Consider the following 19540-nt stretch of genomic DNA (forward strand, 5'->3'; position numbering starts at 1 on the left):
GCTTAGGTTTCCTTGGGTTGGTGATGTCATTTCCTGTTCTTTTTCTCAGGGGATGGTAGATTGGCTCCAAATCAATGTGTTTGTTGATGGAGTTCCGGTTGAAATGCCATGCTTCTAGGAATTCTCGTGCATGTCTCTGTTTGGCTTGTCCTAGGATGGATGTGTTGTCCCAATCAAAGTGGTGTCCTCATCACCTCAGGGGACCTCCCACCCACAGCCTCCAACCTCATTGTTCCCCAACCCCGCACGGCCCGTTTCTATCTCCTTCCCAAAATCCACAAACCTGCCTGCCCCGGTCGACCCATCGTCTCAGCCTGCTCCTGCCCCACCGAACTCATCTCCACCTATCTGGACTCCATTTTCTCCCCTTTGGTCCAGGAACTCCCTACCTACGTCGGTGACACCACCCATGCCCTCCACCTCCTCCAGGACTTCCAATTCCCTGGCCCCCAACACCTCATCTTCACCATGGACGTCCAGTCCCTATACACCTGCATTCCGCATGCAGATGGCCTCAAAGCCCTCCGCTTCTTCCTGTCCCGCAGGCCCGACCAGTCCCCCTCCGCCGACACCCTCATCCGCCTAGCCGAACTCGTCCTCACCCTCAACAACATCTCTTTTGACTCCTCCCACTTCCTACAGACTAAGGGGGTGGCCATGGGCACCCGCATGGGCCCCAGCTATGTCTGCCTCTTTGTAGGTTATGTGGAACAGTCCCTCTTCCGCACCTACACAGGCCCCAAACCCCACCTCTTCCTCCGGTACATTGATGACTGTATCGGCGCCGCCTCTTGCTCCCCAGAGGAACTGAAACAGTTCATCCACTTCACCAACACCTTCCACCCCAACCTTCAGTTCACCTGGGCCATCTCCAGCACATCCCTCATCTTCCTGGGCCTCTCAGTCTCCAGTTACAAGCTGGTTGCCTGAGATGATGTCCATTTCAAGCCCACCGACTCCCACAGCTACCTGGAATACACCTCCTCCCACCCACCCTCCTGCAAAAATTCCATCCCCTATTCCGAATTCCTCTGCCTCCGCCGCATCTGCTCCCACGATAAGACATTCCACTCCCGCACATCCCAGATGTCCAAGTTCTTCAAGGACCGCAACTTCCCCCCACAGTGATCGAGAACGCCCTTGACCGCGTCTCCCGCATTTCCCGCAACACATCCCTCACACCCCGCCCCCGCCACAACCGCCCAAAGAGGAACCCCCTCGTTCAAACACACCACCCCACCAATCTCCGGATACAATGCATCATCCTCCGACACTTCCGCCATCTACAATCCGACCCCACCACCCAAGACATTTTTCCATCCCCACCCCTGTCTGCTTCCCGGAGAGACCACTCTCTCCGTGACTCCCTTGTTCGCTCCACACTGCCCTCCAACCCCACCACACCCGGCACCTTCCCCTGCAACCGCAGGAAGTGCTACACTTGCCCCCACACCTCCTCCCTCACCCCTATCTCAGGCCCCAAGATGACATTCCACATTAAGCAGAGGTTCACCTGCACATCTGCCAATGTGGTATACTGCATCCACTGTACCCGGTGTGGCTTCCTCTACATTGGGGAAACCAAGCGGAGGCTTGGGGACCGCTTTGCAGAACACCTCCGCTCAGTTCACAACAAACAACTGCACCTCCCAGTCGCAAACCATTTCCACTCCCCCTCCCATTCTCTTGATGACATGTCCATCATGGGCCTCCTGCAGTGCCACAATGATGCCACCCGAAGGTTGCAGGAACAGCAACTCATATTCCGCCTGGGAACCCTGCAGCCATATGGTATCAATGTGGACTTCACCAGTTTCAAAATCTCCCCTTCCCCTACTGCATCCCTAAACCAGCCCAGTTCGTCCCCTCCCCCCACTGCACCACACAACCAGCCCAGCTCTTCCCCTCCACCCACTGCATCCCAAAACCAGTCCAACCTGTCTCTGCCTCCCTAACCTGTTCTTCCTCTCACCCATCCCTTCCTCCCACCCCAAGCTGTACCCCCATCTACCTACTAACCTCATCCCACCTCCTTGACCTGTCCGTCTTCCCTGGACTGACCTATCCCCTCCCTAACTATACTCTCTCCACCTATCTTCTTTTCTCTCCATCTGCGGTCCGCCTCCCCCTCTCTCCCTATTTATTCCAGAACCCTCACCCCATCCCCCTCTCTGATGCAGGGTCTAGGCCCGAAACGTCAGCTTTTGTGCTCCTGAGATACTGCTTGGCCTGCTGTGTTCATCCAGCCTCACATTTTATTATCTTGGATTCTCCAGCATCTGCAGTTCCCATTATCTCTGATGTCCTTCCTTATCTGTATGTAAGGATACGAGTGATAGTGGGTCATGTCGTTTTGTGGCTAGTTGATGTTCATGTATCCTGGTGGCTAGCTTTCTGCCTGTTTGTCCAATGTAGTGTTTGTCACAGTTCTTGCAAGGTATTTTGTAGGTGATGTTCGTTTTATTTGTTGTCTGTATAGGGTCTTTTAAGTTCATTAGCTGCTGTTTTAATGTGTTGGTGGGTTTGTGGGCTACCCTGATGCCAAGAGGCCTGAGTATTCTGGCAGTCGTTTCGGAAATGTCTTTGATGTAGGGGAGAGTGGTTATGGTTTCTGAGCCCGTCTGGTCTGTTTGTTTGGGTTTGTTGCTGAGGAATCTGCGGACTGTGTTCATAGGGTACCCATTCTTTTTGAATACGCTGTACAGGTGATTTTCCTCTGCTCTGTGCTGCAGTGTGTGGTGGCTCGTTGGAATAATGTTCTAATGCAGCTTCGTTTGTGGGTGTTGGGATGGTTGCTCCTGTAGTTCAGTATTTGGTCCGTATGTGTTGTTTTCCTGTAGACGCTGGTTTGAAGTTCCCATTGACTGTTCGCTCTACTGTGACATCTAGGAATGGCAGTTTGTTGCTGTTTTCCTCCTCTTTTGTGAATGTTATGCCAGTAAAGGGTATTAGTGATGGTCTTGAAGGTTTCCTCTAATTTGTTTAGTGATGACAAAGGTGTCATCCACGTAGCGGACCCAAAGTTTGGGTTGGATGATTGGCAGAGCTGTTTGTTCGAGTCTCTACGTTACTGCCTCTGCTAAGAACCCTGATATCGGAGATCCCATGGGTGTACCGTTGGTTTGTCTGTCTGTAGGTTTTGTCATTGAAAGGAAACCTAACCAGATAAATAGAAAGTGGGACATAACACCAGCACTTCGTCGGAGGCTCACTGATGATGTTACCTAGAATGGTGATGAAACGTCTGAAAACTAACCTTCCAGCTCAGCGAGCAAACTCACATCCAGAACCTCAACCTGAGCTACAAATCTTCTCAAAACTCGCTATTGTCTGTCCTTAATGGAGAGAAATGTCCTTCTTTGTGGACTATGGCTAATGACTTCAGTAGCTCTTCAATGTACATCACTGACAGACAAAGTTGTTAATTGTGAAACAGCCCATAGGAAGATGGTGAGTTTGGGGAATTGCCAGTAATTGCGAGGCCCAGGTTAATGATCTAGAGGCATAGTTTCAAATTCCACTCCAGCAGGAAGCAGAATAAGTCTGGGTTCAAGTCCGAATTGTTCCAAAGGTGTGCTACACAACAGGGTGGTGCAAAATATTTCAATCTAGGAATATAAACCTACTCCCGGTAACGGTGACTGGCATTGATTTTTATAAAAGTCTTCTTCCCCTAATGTTTACCCAGACCCACAGTAACATGGTTGACTCCTCACTTCCTTCTGAAATAGCCAAGCCAAGCACTCAGGACAATTAGGGATAGATGCTTTACCAGTGTTTCCCATTTGAGACAATAAAGATTTTTTAAAAAATTCAAACACAATATACAGGTGTCGCTGGCTAGTCCAGCATTTACTGCCCATCCCTAGTTGCCCTCGAGAAGGTGGTGGTGTGCTGCATTCTTAAACCACTGCAGTCCTCATTCTGTAGATAGAACAACAAGTCAACTTCCAAGGATTTGACCCAACAATTCTGATTTATTAAATGATTTTTAAAATTTTTAGATGAATGTTTGTGGACTGACACATACATGATGGGCCAAAGGGCCTCCTCCTGTGCTATCTGTCTCTGGGACAAGTCAGATTACAATTTGGTTTGGTGAAGCTTCAATAAACACTCGGTGAACACCTTTAAAACTGTTTATGTGAACAACACAGGACTAAAGGAACCAGAGATAATGGGAACTGCAGATGCTGGAGAATCCAAGATAACAAAGTGTGGAGCTGGATGAACACAGCAGGCCAAGCAGCATCTTTTGTGCTCCTGAGATGCTGCTTGGCCTGCTGTGTTCATCCAGCTTCACACTAAAGGAACCAAGTTGAATGTTATATTGTATGTAAAACCTGCAGCTGCTGCTTATTAGAATATTAAAGGGTGTCTACAGGAGACGCTTTTCCAAGGAATTCCTGGCATGTCAGCCACATCATTAAGACAAGAAGAGAGTTGCAAGAACTCAGTGACTGTTACCATGTCAGTTTCATAACTTACTCTGGCCTCTTCTGTTTGTGCAGGGTTCTTTTTACTCCATACAATAAACCAGTTGTGGACAGAATGGAGGCAGCTTTCTTGTTTGAATTTTGAATCTCCCTCTTCACTTGGCCACAGGGTGAGCTGGGGATTTAAAATGACCCACACCTCCCCCCACAAACAATGTTTGATACGTTTGGAATGGTTGAAAGGTCAACACTAATAGCTTATTGAATAATACCTCCATTGTGGAAGCAGGTCATTTAGCCTGTTGAATCCACACCTACCCTCTGAACAGCATCTCATCCAGACCCACCTCCCAGCCCCCATCCCTGTAAACCCTGCATTCCCCGTGGCTAACCCCCACACTATAGGTAATTTAAAATGGCCAACCCACGTAAACTGTATCTCTGGACATTGGGAGGAAGCCTGAGCATTTGGAGGAAACCCATGCAGACACAGAGAGAATGTGCCCAGACATACAGTCCACACAGACAGTTGCCTGAGGCTGGAATTGAACCTGGGTCCCCTGCACTGTGAGGCTGCAGCGCTAACTACTAAGCCACCATGCTGCTTGGTTAAGTCAATGGTTTTGACAGTGAAAATATACAGTGGGAATCTTATAGAGGTCACAAGAATGTTTTGGATGACATAAGCCTTTCAAACCTTTTGCTTTCAGAAAACCAGCACTGCTTTCTTAACCAGTTCACAGAATAGGTCATGGAGGATTATAGGAGCAGTCAATGACTTAGTTCCTGCTTGATAATAAACTGTAAGGACAGGCATTTAATAGCCGCTTCAAACCTATTGTCAGAAGCCGACAGGAATTTTCCAGTTGACTTCTAGGCACTTGAGGTGTTGGGAACGAGGCAGGCTATCCAGAGTTGGCAGAAGGGTAACAGTAGTCGAGGTAGTCTGTGAATCTACATCCCCTTGCAGTCACAGAAAGTGAAAGGATTGCATCTCTAACTCCTATTTCATTCAGAGGACTGCCTGTTAAATTGTCAACAAAACCAACCAGTCTCTTCCCAAGAGTATAACTAATGCAGTGTTCACTCATTTGATAGGCGCTGATGGCTTGTTAGACCTACTGGAGCTAAGATAATGAATTGCTGAGTTTCCTTGGCAATGAGCACAAAAAAAGCTTGTTAAAACCTGTGCAAATTAATTGTGCCATTAAAAAAAACACTCCAAATTCTTTGCATGAGAAATGATTATGATAAATGTATAATAATTAAGCATTCTCAAACAAGATTTAGATTGAGTATATCTTTAGTGGTACAGACCTGATGAACCAAAGGGCCACTTCTGTACTGTATAATTCTACGACTAGAACAGACACAATGTACAGCAAACTCTTTATGAATCGGCACCTATGAGATCAGGAGTGGGCCAATTGATCACACACTGCGGATAATTAAGTAATCCACACAATCAATGTAAAAACACATTGGGGTCAGTAATAGAAAGGTAATGCAGGGGGTATACACATCACTGTTATATTTTGTTTACAGCATAAACCATTAAGACAATAATGCAACTTTGCCTAAAATAAAACTTAGCAGCAAAGAACCTTCTCACTCACCCTCAAACAACTACTTGGACATTGCGGTATTTGAGGAGAAATTGAATTGAAATTGCATCAACTGTTGATATTTTGTGTGGCCATTCAATTGAACAAGTACATTTACATTGAGATGAATAAATTTATAAAACTATAATAATTGGACAGAATAATACAGTAAACATCGCAGTAATTCAGTATACAATTTTTGCAGGTTTTTGAGGGTGCCAGTTCATAAGGTGCCAGTTAAAACAAAGTTTTCTGTATATCTGAAGAATCCCAACTTAGCACGAAAGATGAGTGATAAAAAAAATCAATGTTTATTGATTTATGAACTACTAAAGTTAGTCTGGTATAACAGGAAGAATTCCTTGCAATTAGATTAGATCCACTCGCCTAATTAACAACGGTTTACCTATCTCAAGAATTACTGAACATTTCAAATTATTCACATGGAGAACGCTAGGGAAACTCAGCAGGTCTGCCAGTATCTGTGGAATGAAAAAACAGAGTTAATGCTTCAAATCCGGAATGACTCTTCCTCAGAACAGTCCCAAAGAACAGTCACACTGCACTTGAAATATTAACTCTGCTTCTCTCTCCACAGATGCTACCAGACCTGTTTGCTGAGTTTCTCCAGCATTCTTTATGTTTGTTTCAGATTTCTAACCACTGTAACATTTTGCCTTTACCTCAAATTATTCCGTTTCCTAGCTCCTTGATGAAGATAAATGGTCATTTTTAAAACTCCTACTGCCTTCCGTGAGTGACACACTTTGTTGAAATAATCAATGTCCTGTGGCCCTCATGACCAGCTGTGATCTCAACTATTCTAATGTTCTAATATTCTAAGGTTTAATGTAACCCTCCACTCTCTGTAAATTTGATGTAACTTGAAGTTTAAACATGTTGAAGGCCCAAAGATCATTAGAGAGGGATTCTTTAATCCACTCGCATCAGATCTTTACAAACATGATGGAAAATTGAGGTCAAACTAAGAAAAGAGTAATTACGTGAAACTAAGCCTATAGTTCACATCTAGTTGAGGAAATCCTTACTTGCCTCCTCCTCTCACCACAAGGTATCTTTTTGATAAAGAAACACTTTCCTCTAGGCAGTGAACAACTTGACTGCTCCAGCTCCCATACTCCGTGCCCTCCCTCACCATGGCCACCTACTGCCAGTAATCCGGGTACATTCAGCTCATCCAAACTCTGCTGTCCATATCTTAACTCGCACTTAGTCACGTTCATCATCATTCACAGACCTAAACTAGCCCCTGGTGTGGCTGCACTGCAAAACATACCCACTCTACTTTTCAAGTTCCTCCATGACCTCAGCAATCTCCTCAAATCCTATAGCCTTACAAAATATCTGCACTCTTCTAATTCTGGCTTGTTGCCTATCCCTAATATCGCTGCTTCAGCTGCTTAGGTACTTAGCTACGGGCTTTCAGCTTCTCTCTCTCATGTTAAGTATTACTTAAAACCTCTATGTTTGACCAAGGTTATTTTCCTTGGTCATCATTTCAACTATCCCTTTATGTGGCTCAATGCTAGGTTTAGTTTGATAACTGATCTTGTGAAATGCATTAAACATGAATATAAATACAAACTATTGTATTTGGATGAAGCAGATTTGAGAGGGTGACAACAAAATCTAGAACGGGATATTGGATACAATTCAGTTATTTGTTTTTCAAGTCTTACATTCTGTCCCCATATTGACATTTTGCAATTTTTATTATGTTGCAAAGTTAAATATCAGAACTTGCAGCAACTTGAGAGACAGAGTTGATTGGAATCTCAGTTTCCCTGCAGAACATGCTCAGGAGGTGCGAGGCACCGTGGAAGTAATAAGTTATGACATGTTTACATTGGTATAGTAAAGTTGACATAAATATTTTTGACAGGAAAAAGAAGTCAATATGTGACAAAACCCTGACAACAAGAAATGACGTTTTATAGACTAGACTGCACCCAGAAGTCGTATTTCAAATATTACTTATTATGAGAGTAAATTTACTCCGGGTTGTTGTAAATCATCCCATATAAAAGCTGACTTTATTATTTATTGGGCTATGGAACCAAATGTAAATTTGCAGTCTGTATTAACAATTATTGCTAAGCAATAGCTATTTATACACAGGAATCAATGACAAACCTGTTGTCACAGCAAAGCTCCAACATCCATTTGGTCTGTTATTATAATTCCAAATGGTTACTACGTCTTTGCACCCTTCAGTTTTCTAACCACACCTGTCCCCTTTCTTCAGGTTCCACAACGTCTACAATATCAAACCACTTTTAAAGAGTGTGCAGTCATCAGTCCCATCCCTTCCCCCTCCCTGTTCCACTCCCACCCCACCCCCCACCCACACATACAGATAAACGCACACAGACACACACAACCCCAACCTTATATGGAAACAGAAATTCTGGATTCGTTAATTTTAGGCCCTTGCCTCACAGGACTGCTAATGTTTTTGCAAGAGAAGTTGATCTTCTTGCTAAAACGACTTCTGCTGTCTCCTGACGTGCCACCATGATATGGTTTCCTGAGTAAAATGTCACTGCCAGTATTTCGTGGACTTGTGCTGCCTGATAAGTCACAGAACATATGCCATAAAGATCAGATTCCTGTTGAGACAGAAGTTTATTAACAATACTATTTGTATTGATGTAATACCAGAGATATATATATATAGCCTGGTACTGTGCTTACTGATATTACATTACACACATAGTGGACTGAGTGAACACACTACACTCACTCCATTACACCAAGAAAGCAACTGAAGGAGAGGTGAGTATCCTTAAACTGGAATGTCGAAATGTTGTGTGGTCTTCAAACTGTCTTGAGGTAGAACACGAGTCTGCCACAATACATTAACATCCAAAATCCACTCACATTTTCCAATGGTACATCTCCACCCTCTTCCTCTTTTTCAAAGAAAACAACTCCAGCCAAAGCAATCTAACCTCAAAATTAATATTCCCTAATCCAAACAATAGTCTCATAAACCTCCTTCGCAAAAAAATAAAACTGAACAGACCAACTGGGATTGACTGAGGCACAGGGAATGACAATGGCAAACTGTTGACCCTACAAAGTCTTCCTTACTAACATTTGGGGACTAGTGCCAAAACTGGGAGACCTGTCTCGCAGACCCGTCAATTGACAGCCTGACATAGTTGTACTAACAGCTACATGTTTTATAGACAAAGACCCATATACCATCATCACCCTCCCTGGGTATGTTCTGTTTCACTGGCAAAACAGACCCAGCAGAGGCGGTGGAACAGCGATAGGCAGTCAGGAGGGAGTTGCTTTGGGAGTCCTCAACATCGTCTCCAGATGCCATGAAGTCTCATGGCATTGGATCAAATATCATCAAGGTTATCTCTGTGTACTATCAGCTCTGCCCTCAACATGCTTGGAGGAAGCTCTGAAGTTGGCAACGGTACTGACGATACTCTGGGTGGGTCACTTGATGGTCCATAACAAGACTTGGCTCAGTATCAGAACTACTGATTGAGCTGGTCCTAAAGGACATTTCTGCTAGACTGACAGTGAGCAAGAACTGCAGTTGCTGGAGTCAGAGAAAACACAGTGTGGAGCTGGAAGAACACAGCAGGGCAGGCAGCATCGGAGGAGCAGGAAAGTTGACGTTTCGGGTCGTGTCCCTTCTTCTGCTAGACTGGATTGATAGGAGAAGTGACCAAAGCACAGTCCTTGTGGAGACTAAGTCCTGTCTTCATACTGAAAATACCCTCCATTGTGTTGTGTGGCACGATCTCTGTGCTAAAAGGGATAGATTTTGCATTGATCTAGAAACTCAAAAAGTGGGCATCTATGAGGCCACTAGCAGGAGCCAGGTTGTACTCTAATACAATCGACAACCTCGTGGCCTGGCACACCCCTTATTCTACCATTACCATCAAGCCAGGAGATCAATTCTAGTTCAATGAAGATTGCAGGAGGGAATGCCAGGAGGAGCACCAGGCCTACTTAAAATGGTAAAGCTACAAAACAGCACTACTTTCATAAGCAGGAAGTACGAGACAGAGTTAAGTGACTCCATAACCAACTAAACAGCTCGAAACTCTGCAGTCCTACCACATCGAGTGACGAGCAATGACAGACAATCAAAACAACTCACCGGAGGAGATAACAGGGTGTGGAGCTGGATGAACACAGCTGGTCAGGCAGCATCAGAGGAGCAGGAAGGCTGACGTTTCAGGGGAGGAGGGTCTGCAAATGTCCCCATCCTCAATGATTTGCAGAGCTCAGAACATCAGGGCAAAAGATAAGGCTGAAGCATTTGCAATTATCTTCAGCCAGAAGCATTGAGTGGATGAGCCATCTCAATCTCATTCTGAGGACCCCATAGTATGACGGATTTCAGTTTTCGACTGCTCTTATTCACTCCATGTGTTAGTTGTCAAGAAATGGCTGGAGACACTGGGTACTATAAAGGCTATGGGCTCTGACAATATTCGGCAAATAGTATTGAAGGTCTGTGCTCCACAACTTGCTGTGCTCTTAGCTGAGTTGCTCCAGTATGGCTCCAATATCATTATAGCTCAGTGGCAAATAGCCTGGGTCCAAAAAGCAGGACATGTCCATCCTAGTCAATCACTGTCCCATCAGTCTACTCTCGATCATCAGTGATGGAAGACACAAGCAACAGCGGTGCCAAGTTACACTTTTTTAGCAATAACCTGCTTGCTGATGCATAGTTTGGGTTCTGCCAGGTCTACTCAGCTCCTGACTTCCTTACAGCCTTGGATCAAATATAGACAGCACCATGGCTTGGTGGTTAGCACTGCTGCCTCACAGTACCTGAGACCCAGGTTTGATACCAGCCGTGGCCAACTGCCTGTGAGGAGTCTGCATATACTGCCCGTGGATGGGTGGGTTCTGCGTGGGTTTCCTCCGGGTGCTCTGGTTTCCTCCCATGGTCCAAAGATATGCGACTTAGGCCGATTGGCCATGCTAAATTGCCCCGTAGCGTCCAAGGATGTGCAGGCTAGATGGATTAGCCATGAAGCATTACAGGAATGGGGTGGGATGCTCTTTGGGTGGTTGGTGTGGACTCAATGAGTCAAACGACATGCTTCCACAATGTCTACGGACAAAACAGCTGAATTCCACAGCTGGGAAGAGAGTGACAGCACATGACACAGTATTTGGCCAAATGTGGCATCAAGGAGCCCTATCAAAACTGGGGTCAATGGGAATCAGGGGAAATCTCTGCACTAGTTACAGCCTTCCAAGGAAGATGGTTGCAGTTATTGGATGAGTGCAGCTCCAACAACAATCATGAAACTTGCCTACATCTAGGACAAAGCACCTCACTTGATGAGTATCACATCCACAAACACCCATTCCATTCACCACCGACACCCAGTGAGTGGTGTGTGCCATCTACAAGATGCACTGCAGAAATTCACCAAGGCTCCTGAGTCAACACCTTCCAAATTCATCACTGTGACCATCTATAAAGCCAAGGGCAGCAGGTACATGGAACACCACCATCTGCAAGTTCCACTTCAAGCGATATATCGGCATTCCTTCACTGTAAATTCTGAAACTCTCTGAGCAATAGTATTGTGCGTGACTCTACACCAAATGGACTGCAATGGTTCCCGCAATGTGGTGACAAGAACTGTGTGTGGTTTTCCAGCAATGTTTTATCCAGTTCTCACATTATCTCTCAGCTCTTAGAATCTGTGCCTGATTGAATAAAGGGAGCCATCCTCAAATGTCTTTTTCACCGCCTTCAGTAATCAGTGGTCATTAAGTCTAAGGCCTGATATGTCCCTTTGTACTAAGTGTGTGAACTAGAAGATTTGGAAATAACTTTTCTTTGCCATTTTCTTAGCTGTCAGAAAATCAAACTCTCTTCAAATCAATGGATTCAACTCAATGGCAGCATTTTAAATTTTATTTGTGGCCAGATACACATCTACGTGATCTACAGCGACAAAAAAAATTGTTCCTCTCAGTCGTCCAGGATACTCTGCCAGTGCCACAGATGAATTTGCAAACTTGAAAGCGTAGCCCATTAAATCTGCCTTCTTTCCGTCCTGCTGCGTTTTTCTTTGGAGGCACAGAGTCAGAAAGAAAGGCTGTCATTAAATCCTGCCTTCCAGGATGTCACTGTGCTGCTTAGTAACTAATTAAGTACTTTTGAAATGTAGCCAATATTGTGATGTATTAAGCAACACAAGGGTAGAATCCCTATTACTGAGCCAGTTATTCTACGGTTAAGTGCCACATTCCTTAAGAGGTGTTTCAGAACATGCCAAAATAGGTTTCTAAAAGAAAACATCTCCCTCTAAGTGGGCTTGACAGGATAGAAGTGGAGATATTGTTTCCCCCTTGTGGGAAAGGCTGAGACCAGAGGGCCTAATCTTAGAATGAGGAGCCACCTATTTAAGACAGAGAGGAGGAGGAATTTCATCTCTATGGAATTCTCTACCATCAAGGGCTGTTGAGGTTCGGTTGTCAAGTTCATTCAAGGCTGAGATAGATTTTTAACCAGTAAGAGAATTGAGATTTTGGGGGAAAAGGCTGGAAAGTGGCATTGAGGATTATCAGATCAGCCATGATCTGATTGAATAGGTAACCAAATGGTCTAACTCTGCTCCTACGTCTTCATGGTCTTATTTCACACCGGTAGTTTCTGTTCCTCAAAGCCAGAAGATTTGCACTCAAGTTTGTCCTGGCATCATTACATGTCCCAACAGTTTGATTAAGAAAGTCCTTCCCTTAGCCACACCAGTCTGATCTTGAAGGCTATAATCAGGCCTAGTGTTCCTTTGAAGGGGAAAATGCTTGGGAATAGCACTTGTAGTAAAAGGGAGATTTGTAGTACAGTAGTGTTGTCCCTACGTGGAAGGTCTGGGTCCAAGTCCCACCTTTCCCAGAGGTGGGTCAGAACAAGTTGGTTATAAATGAAAGAATAAAGTGACAGCCATTTTAATGATGTTAGTTGGAGGATGTTAGTTGGAGGATAAGTAATGGCCAGGGGTCTGGGGAAAAGTGGGCTAATTTATGCCTACCTGAGGGGGAAGGCAGGAGTCTTGGTTTAATAGCTCATCCCCTGAAAAACAGCTTCTCGAACACAGCCGCATTCCCTCAGGGGGAATGCCAGACGCAAGTTGATGAAGCGTCACCGAACTTGAAACATTAACTCTGCTTTCTCCCCACCGATGTTGCCAGACCTGTTAAGTTTCTACAGCAATTTCTGTTTTTGTTTCAGAACTCCAGGATCCACAGCTCTTAGTTCTATTTTAACCCATATCACATACATGTTCTGAATATTTATATGACTATTTAAAGTTAGAATTCAAATGAAAGGGAAGTTTTATACTCTACAGATTATCATTACGATTCATGTTTTGGATTGGGGCTTGAAGCACTTGGTAATTAGATCTAGATTTCTTTAATCCTCTTGATGCACCATTGTCGTCACTTTCAGTCATACTAATTATTTTGCCTGCCACATACCAAGTAAATAACACAGTGCAGAAGCCCAGATGCTGTTAATGGAAATATTTAACTGCTCTTTAAATGGGGTTTAATCATCATAGAACAGCTTCCATGGAAACGAAACGTGGACATGCTTCACAGAATAACATGCTGCTTGCCAAGTCACGGAGAAAGTTGAGAGGTTTAAGCATCGATCCAGCAGATTGTCAGCACACTCACAAATGCCACATGTACAGAAATGCACTAGTGTGCACGTGAGGAATAAATTCACAGCTTGAAGGCAGATTTAATAATGGTGGGGTCTACTGTCGATGTTTTGGTTGAAGTATTAAATTCAAGCCCCCATTTGCCCATTCTGGTTTGTCAGGTAATGGCTACACAGGTTAATGTGGCATTATTATAAATACAGCAGGACACGCAGGATTTTCTTACACATAAATGATGGTTTTCACTGCAATTCAAGTTTGAGAGTCAAATCAGCGCAATGTTGTCTGAAAGATTTTTTTTCCTAAGAGTGCAGCTACAGATACAGAATTAAATCTTTAATCTCAACAGACCTGATGAAGATTATCCACCATTTTAATTATCCTTGCAGCTAATGTGCCTGACCTGATTTCCATCAATTACTTAACAATGCTGAAACTTCCCTTATAGTAAATGAATTCATGTTTTCATCATGAGTTCTAATTCTCTTACAAAGTGACTACAAAGACAGTACATCAAACATTAAAACACAGATGAAATGGCCTGCTCCCAACTGGTTGACGTTCACACAAACCTCCTCTCATCTGACTTTAACTGACTGTATCAGGATAACCTTCATCTCCTACCCAGAGATAGGAAGGCAGCAGAAATAAATTAAACACATGGAAAATTTGAGGTATCAATAAACTGGGAATCAAAGCATAGCAATGCAAGTATGAGTGAGTGGGACTTAGCGAAAGTTTGAGTTGCTTAGCTTTGGAAGTGGCGGGGGGGGGGGGGGGGGGGGGGCGGGGGAAGAGGGGTAGACACCTATTTGAAAAACACAGCAGCCAATGCGCACACAACAAGATCCCAGAAACAGCAACGTGGTTGTTACATTGAAACTACAACATTCAAGTAGGCCTTGTGGCTTTTAATAGATCCATGCAGAGTTTAAGCACAACGTGAGCCTCCGCCCACCACTTATCATGCTCTTGCAACATATCCTTGGGCTTCTTTCTATCTTGTATACGTAGTTAGCTTTCTTATAAAGTAAATGTACATTGTCCATCTCAACTTGTGGCAGCAAGGATGGAGGGGGGCAGCAGTGGTGCAGGCTCAATGGCTGAATGGCCTACTTTGCTCTGACATCTTACGGTAGAAGGCATCTGGATAGGTACGTGAATAGGAAGGGTTTATGAGGAATATGGACCAAATGCTGGCAAGTGGGACTAGATTTATTTAGGATATCTGGTCAGCATAGACAAGTTGGACCAAAAAGAATGTATGCTGTACAGCTCTATGACACCAATAACCCTTGATTATCAGACTGACAGAGCCAAGTAGCCCATTCATAACCTATATTTCCGAGGTAGAATTACAGAGGGTACAAAGTAAAAGCCATTCAGCCCATTGTGGCTGTGCTAGCCCTCGGAGTTACCCAGCTAGTTCCTCTTCCACAGTGCAAATATTTGCGCCGTTCAAATCCTCATTCCCTGCCTTTCGAAGTTTTAATCTGTACCTTATGGTTCACTTATGATTTATGGCAGCATCTCCATTAAAAAGTAACAACACCCACCATGATACCAACTTCCCCCTCCTCCCCAACAATTAACCCACGTGGTTTGGTTCGGGGCGTGCCATTGACCGCCGCTCTGCCAATCAGCATCATCCCATCACGTGAACGGACCAACCAGAAAGCGCCTCCCGAACAGCCGAGCGCGTGATCGCAAGTAGGACCGGCCACCGTCCTCGCTTCTCACAAGCCCCGTTTCTGCTTTTCCAAAAAAAATAGACAACCCACCGCAAAAAATAAATACAATGCCCTCTGCTCGACGCCATAAGTCGAGACTAAAGAAAAATCAGCCGCAAACGCCGATGATTTAAAGCTCATTTCTTCCCGCTAGCCTGCGAGCGGAATGGGGTCTATTTTGTGATGACGTCACGTGGGCGGAGGGAGCAGAGGCATTAGGGGAGAGGTGAGGCCGAGGCTATTTAAATGCCTGCTGCAGGCTCGCTGCCGTATTCCGCGGCTCGCAGATGATTAAACGGAGGAAGTTTCGCACTCTTTCTCCGAGTCCGATCCGCCCGGGGTTCGGCATGGCGGCTCAATAGACAGGCAGCAGCGGCAGCGACGCATCAGTGCAGTGCACTGGGCAACAACAGCACGCACCAGCTTCAAAAATGGCGTAAGTCATCCTTTTTCACGCCCTCGCCGAATAAAATAAAACCCCGGAAGATCCCGCCTTTTTAATACATGGGGTCCCGCCATTTTATCCTCTTCTGCCTCGTGGCCCGAAGAGGCCTCAGTGGGCGTTGGGGATTTCAATGAAATCGGTTACACCGGAACAGTTCGTGAACAAACGCGATACAATCCGCCTAAAATGTAAACACCCGATCGTGTTTTGTGTTATTTTCCGGACATTAATCGGAAGGGCCGGTTTCCTTCCCCCACCACCAAAACCAGAGCTCAATACATTAATAACGCGACATATTTTCCTTAATCGTATGCCCCCGGTTTTGAAGTGCTTCATTTTTGAAATCTTTGGTGGTTGGCAAAGATGTCTCTGGGCATGTTTTGGGTTGATCAGTCGATGTGCTAAGGCACTTCCATCTTTGGAATAGTTAACCCTCCTGGCGCTATATTTCTCTCTATTCCCTTCTTTAATAAATGTTATGTCTCTTGGGGCTGGGTTAGGTGAGATGTTCAGGTATCCTCACTGGCGCCAGCGGGTTGTTTGTGACTGGGTGAAGATGGTGGCTTGTCTTCATGCTTAAACGTGGCAGAGTCACGAAGGAGACACCCAGTTGCTCTTGTCCTTCCGCCATCTGTTCCAGGGTGTGGTTTGAAGATCCTAGTTAACTCTTTAGTGGGACACCCAGTGCCTTATCTACATTTCTCCCACCAGGCTTTCAAATTGCGCATCTGCCCCTTTTTAAGCTCTCCTACAGTTTTCTTTACTATTCAGTAGTAATTTGATGTGTCAGCACTTAAAATTCCGTACTTGTGCCTGCTGGCAATTCGTCTGTTGAGTCTCAATCTTCCTTCCGCTTCCCCAATATGCTCTGGGCAATCATTTGGGTTGTCTGAAATTGAATTCAAATGTCTTGTGTTGACGTGCAAGTTTTTTTGTTGTGCAGTTTTTCTTGAATGCTGCTATGCCAGAGTTAAATGCATGGAAAATGAATGATATCCTGTTTTATTCCCAGGCTCCACAATGGGCTTCTCAGCTTTGCTGTAGTCGACAGCATAGTAACACTCGACTTGAAGACTTTGTTTTTCCTTGAAGAGTATCTCAGTTCAAAAATACAGTCAGATGACTTCAGATTGGCCAGATTCTTTCTCTTCCCTGATGGAGGACTTCATGATGTCCCCGAGTTCGCCGTTTCTGACGGCTGAAGGGGACCCGTGTCTCCTGCACACAGACCTGGCGGAGGCCGGGCCGGTGAAATCGTACCTCAGACCACTCCTGTTTGATGGCAATGAGGAAAGCGATGTGTCCTCCCTGATCACGTGTGTTGACAAGTTACTGGACACCGATGATACTGTGGGTAAGTTAAGAACAATCGATTGTGATGCTTGAGTAGCAGCTGATTGTAGTGGGTGGTTGACTCACTTTTGAATTAGTTGACAAACCAATGTAGGTGATGCACTTCAATTACACATTAATGCTCGGTAGCCAGTATTAAAAGTTGAAAACATCTCTGAACATCTGTAAGGCTCCACTTTCAGCTCTGCTGTTTCAGCACCTGATGACAACACAGCCTGTGCTTTGTCATACATTATCTCGTAATGTGGAGCTGAACTTTTTTAGGTAATTTCCTAAATAAAAATTGAAAGTACTGTGGATGCTGTAAATCGGAGACAAAGACAAGTTGCTGGAAAAGCTCAGCAAGTCTGGCCGCATCTGTGAAGAAAAAAAAGTTAATGTTACTGGTCTGGTGACCCTTCTTCAGCAACTTCTGTGTTTCTTCTTGGGTAACTTCCTGTTTAGTTCTGTTTGTATTGAGACTCTCGGTCCTGTCGTTTTTGCTGTCCTGTGTTCTGTAGTGGATTTTTTATGTGAATAATGTTGACTTAATCTTCCCCCTCCCCTTGTTTTTACAGAGGATGCGTTCACCGGCTTCGACTGGATGGAGAAGACTGATCTCTTTGACAATTTGTTCATGGGTGAAAATGGCTCTCCCTCCTCAGAGGAGCTGTTGGCTGTCTTGGACAGTTCCTGTGTTCTGGAAGAATTGCCTTTTGATCCTTTGCCAGCTAAACTACAAGTAGCTGACCTTGGTTTGAGTTCTGATCACAGGCCATTTCCAAATTCACCCCCTGGGTCAGATCAGCTGGCTCCTAGTACCCCAACCATTACCCCAGAATCTTTAATCCCAACCCCTGATCACTTGTTACACTTCCTGGAGAATGAGACTGGAGTTTCATGTGAGGAATTTCCTCCGCCCCTGCAGGACTCTGTCAAAGAGGAGGATGACAGGCTAATGCGGGATTCTGACAGTGGAGTTGGGACTAGTCCCCCACACTCTCCTGCTGAATCATCTGACAAAAATATGTCAGAAGGGTCACCACAAACTAGTGGCTTGTCATCAGATGACTCAAGTCCTATTAGGCCAAAACCATATGATCGTCCCAGTACAGAAAATGTAGGCAATTTGTCAAAAGTAAAAGTTAGTGTGGAGTCAAGAGGTCTGGAGAAAAAGTTGAAGAAGATGGAGCAGAACAAAAGTGCAGCGACACGGTACAGGCAAAAGAAGAGAGCAGAGCATGGTGCCATACTTGCAGAATGTAGCTTACTGGAAGAGAAAAATAAAACCTTGCAAGAGAAAGCTGACTCATTAACAAAAGAAATTCAATATTTAAAAGACTTGATTGAAGAAGTTAGGAAAGCCAAAAGTAGTAGAACTGCAAAAAGCTTGTAATATAGCATTAGCTATTGTAGATTTGTAAATGTAATTTTTAATAAAATCATAAAGTAAATGTCTTGTTTGTACTTGTCTTCTCAGGACAGCATTTGGCTGCATTATTTTTGAAAAATGAACAATGGGAAATTAGCTTGGCATGTTAAAAAATGGTGGTCTGCAATTGTGTGGACCCCTCCTCTTTCGCAGCTACATCAATGACTGCATCAGAGCAGCTTCCTGCTCCCACAAGTTGCTTGAACAGTTAATCGACTTTACTAACACCTTTCACCCTGACCTTAAGTTCACATGACACCTCTCTCTCCTTGGACCCCTCTGCCTCCATCTCTGTTTCAAGCCCACCAATTCCCGCAAGAATGCAATCCCCTACTCCCAATTCCTCCGCCCTCACTGCGACTCTTCCTGAGATGGGGCATTTGACTTCTGAACATCCCAGATGTCCTTTTTTTTCAAGGACTGAAATTTCCTCTCTTACAGTGGTTGAAAATGTGTTTAACCCCATCTCTTACATTGCCCTCATCCCCACCCTGCAACAAAAATAGAATCCCCTTTGTCATGTACTGCCCCATTAATCTCCAGGTTCAATGTAGTCTGCAGTCTGATCTGACAACAAAGGGTATATTTCCCTCTCCACCCTTTGCCTTCCATAGGGAATGCTTTCTTTGACTTGCTTGTCCATTCCATACTGCCCACAAACCCTACCACCCCCAGCATATTTCATTTCCCTGCAACACTGGAAGTGCTACACTTCACCCCCATTTGAGGCCCCAAAAAAACCTTCCAAATCAGAGAACTCACCTGCTGGTCTGCTAATATGGTGTATCTGATGTGACACCCCCCCGCACCTGGCTACATCGATGAGACTGAGCACAGGCTGGGTGATGGCTTTGTAGAACATTG

At 44.7% G+C, this 19540-nt stretch overlaps 1 protein-coding gene across 1 annotated transcript; it reads left to right on the forward strand.

Moving 5' to 3' along the window:
• The first annotated feature begins 15728 nt into the window (after window positions 1–15728).
• atf4a (activating transcription factor 4a) lies at window positions 15729–18698 on the forward strand. Its single transcript, XM_048521236.2, has 3 exons — window positions 15729–15903; window positions 16925–17266; window positions 17823–18698. Exons 2-3 carry the CDS (start codon window positions 17032–17034, stop codon window positions 18638–18640), a joined length of 1053 nt encoding a protein of 350 aa, XP_048377193.1. The 5' UTR covers window positions 15729–15903; window positions 16925–17031; the 3' UTR covers window positions 18641–18698.
• The last annotated feature ends 842 nt before the right edge of the window (window positions 18699–19540 follow it).

This window comes from Stegostoma tigrinum, chromosome 38 (assembly GCF_030684315.1).
Source record: "Stegostoma tigrinum isolate sSteTig4 chromosome 38, sSteTig4.hap1, whole genome shotgun sequence".
Classification (NCBI taxonomy): domain Eukaryota; kingdom Metazoa; phylum Chordata; class Chondrichthyes; order Orectolobiformes; family Stegostomatidae; genus Stegostoma; species Stegostoma tigrinum.

What these genes read in the sequence shown, in the direction of transcription:
- atf4a (XM_048521236.2), top strand. Translation starts at nt 17,032, where the DNA reads ATGACTTCAGATTGGCCAGATTCTTTCTCTTCCCTGATGGAGGACTTC. An exon ending in GGACACCGATGATACTGTGG is followed by an intron (nt 17,267 to 17,822) that starts GTAAGTTAAGAA and finishes TTGTTTTTACAG; the next exon opens with AGGATGCGTTCACCGGCTTC.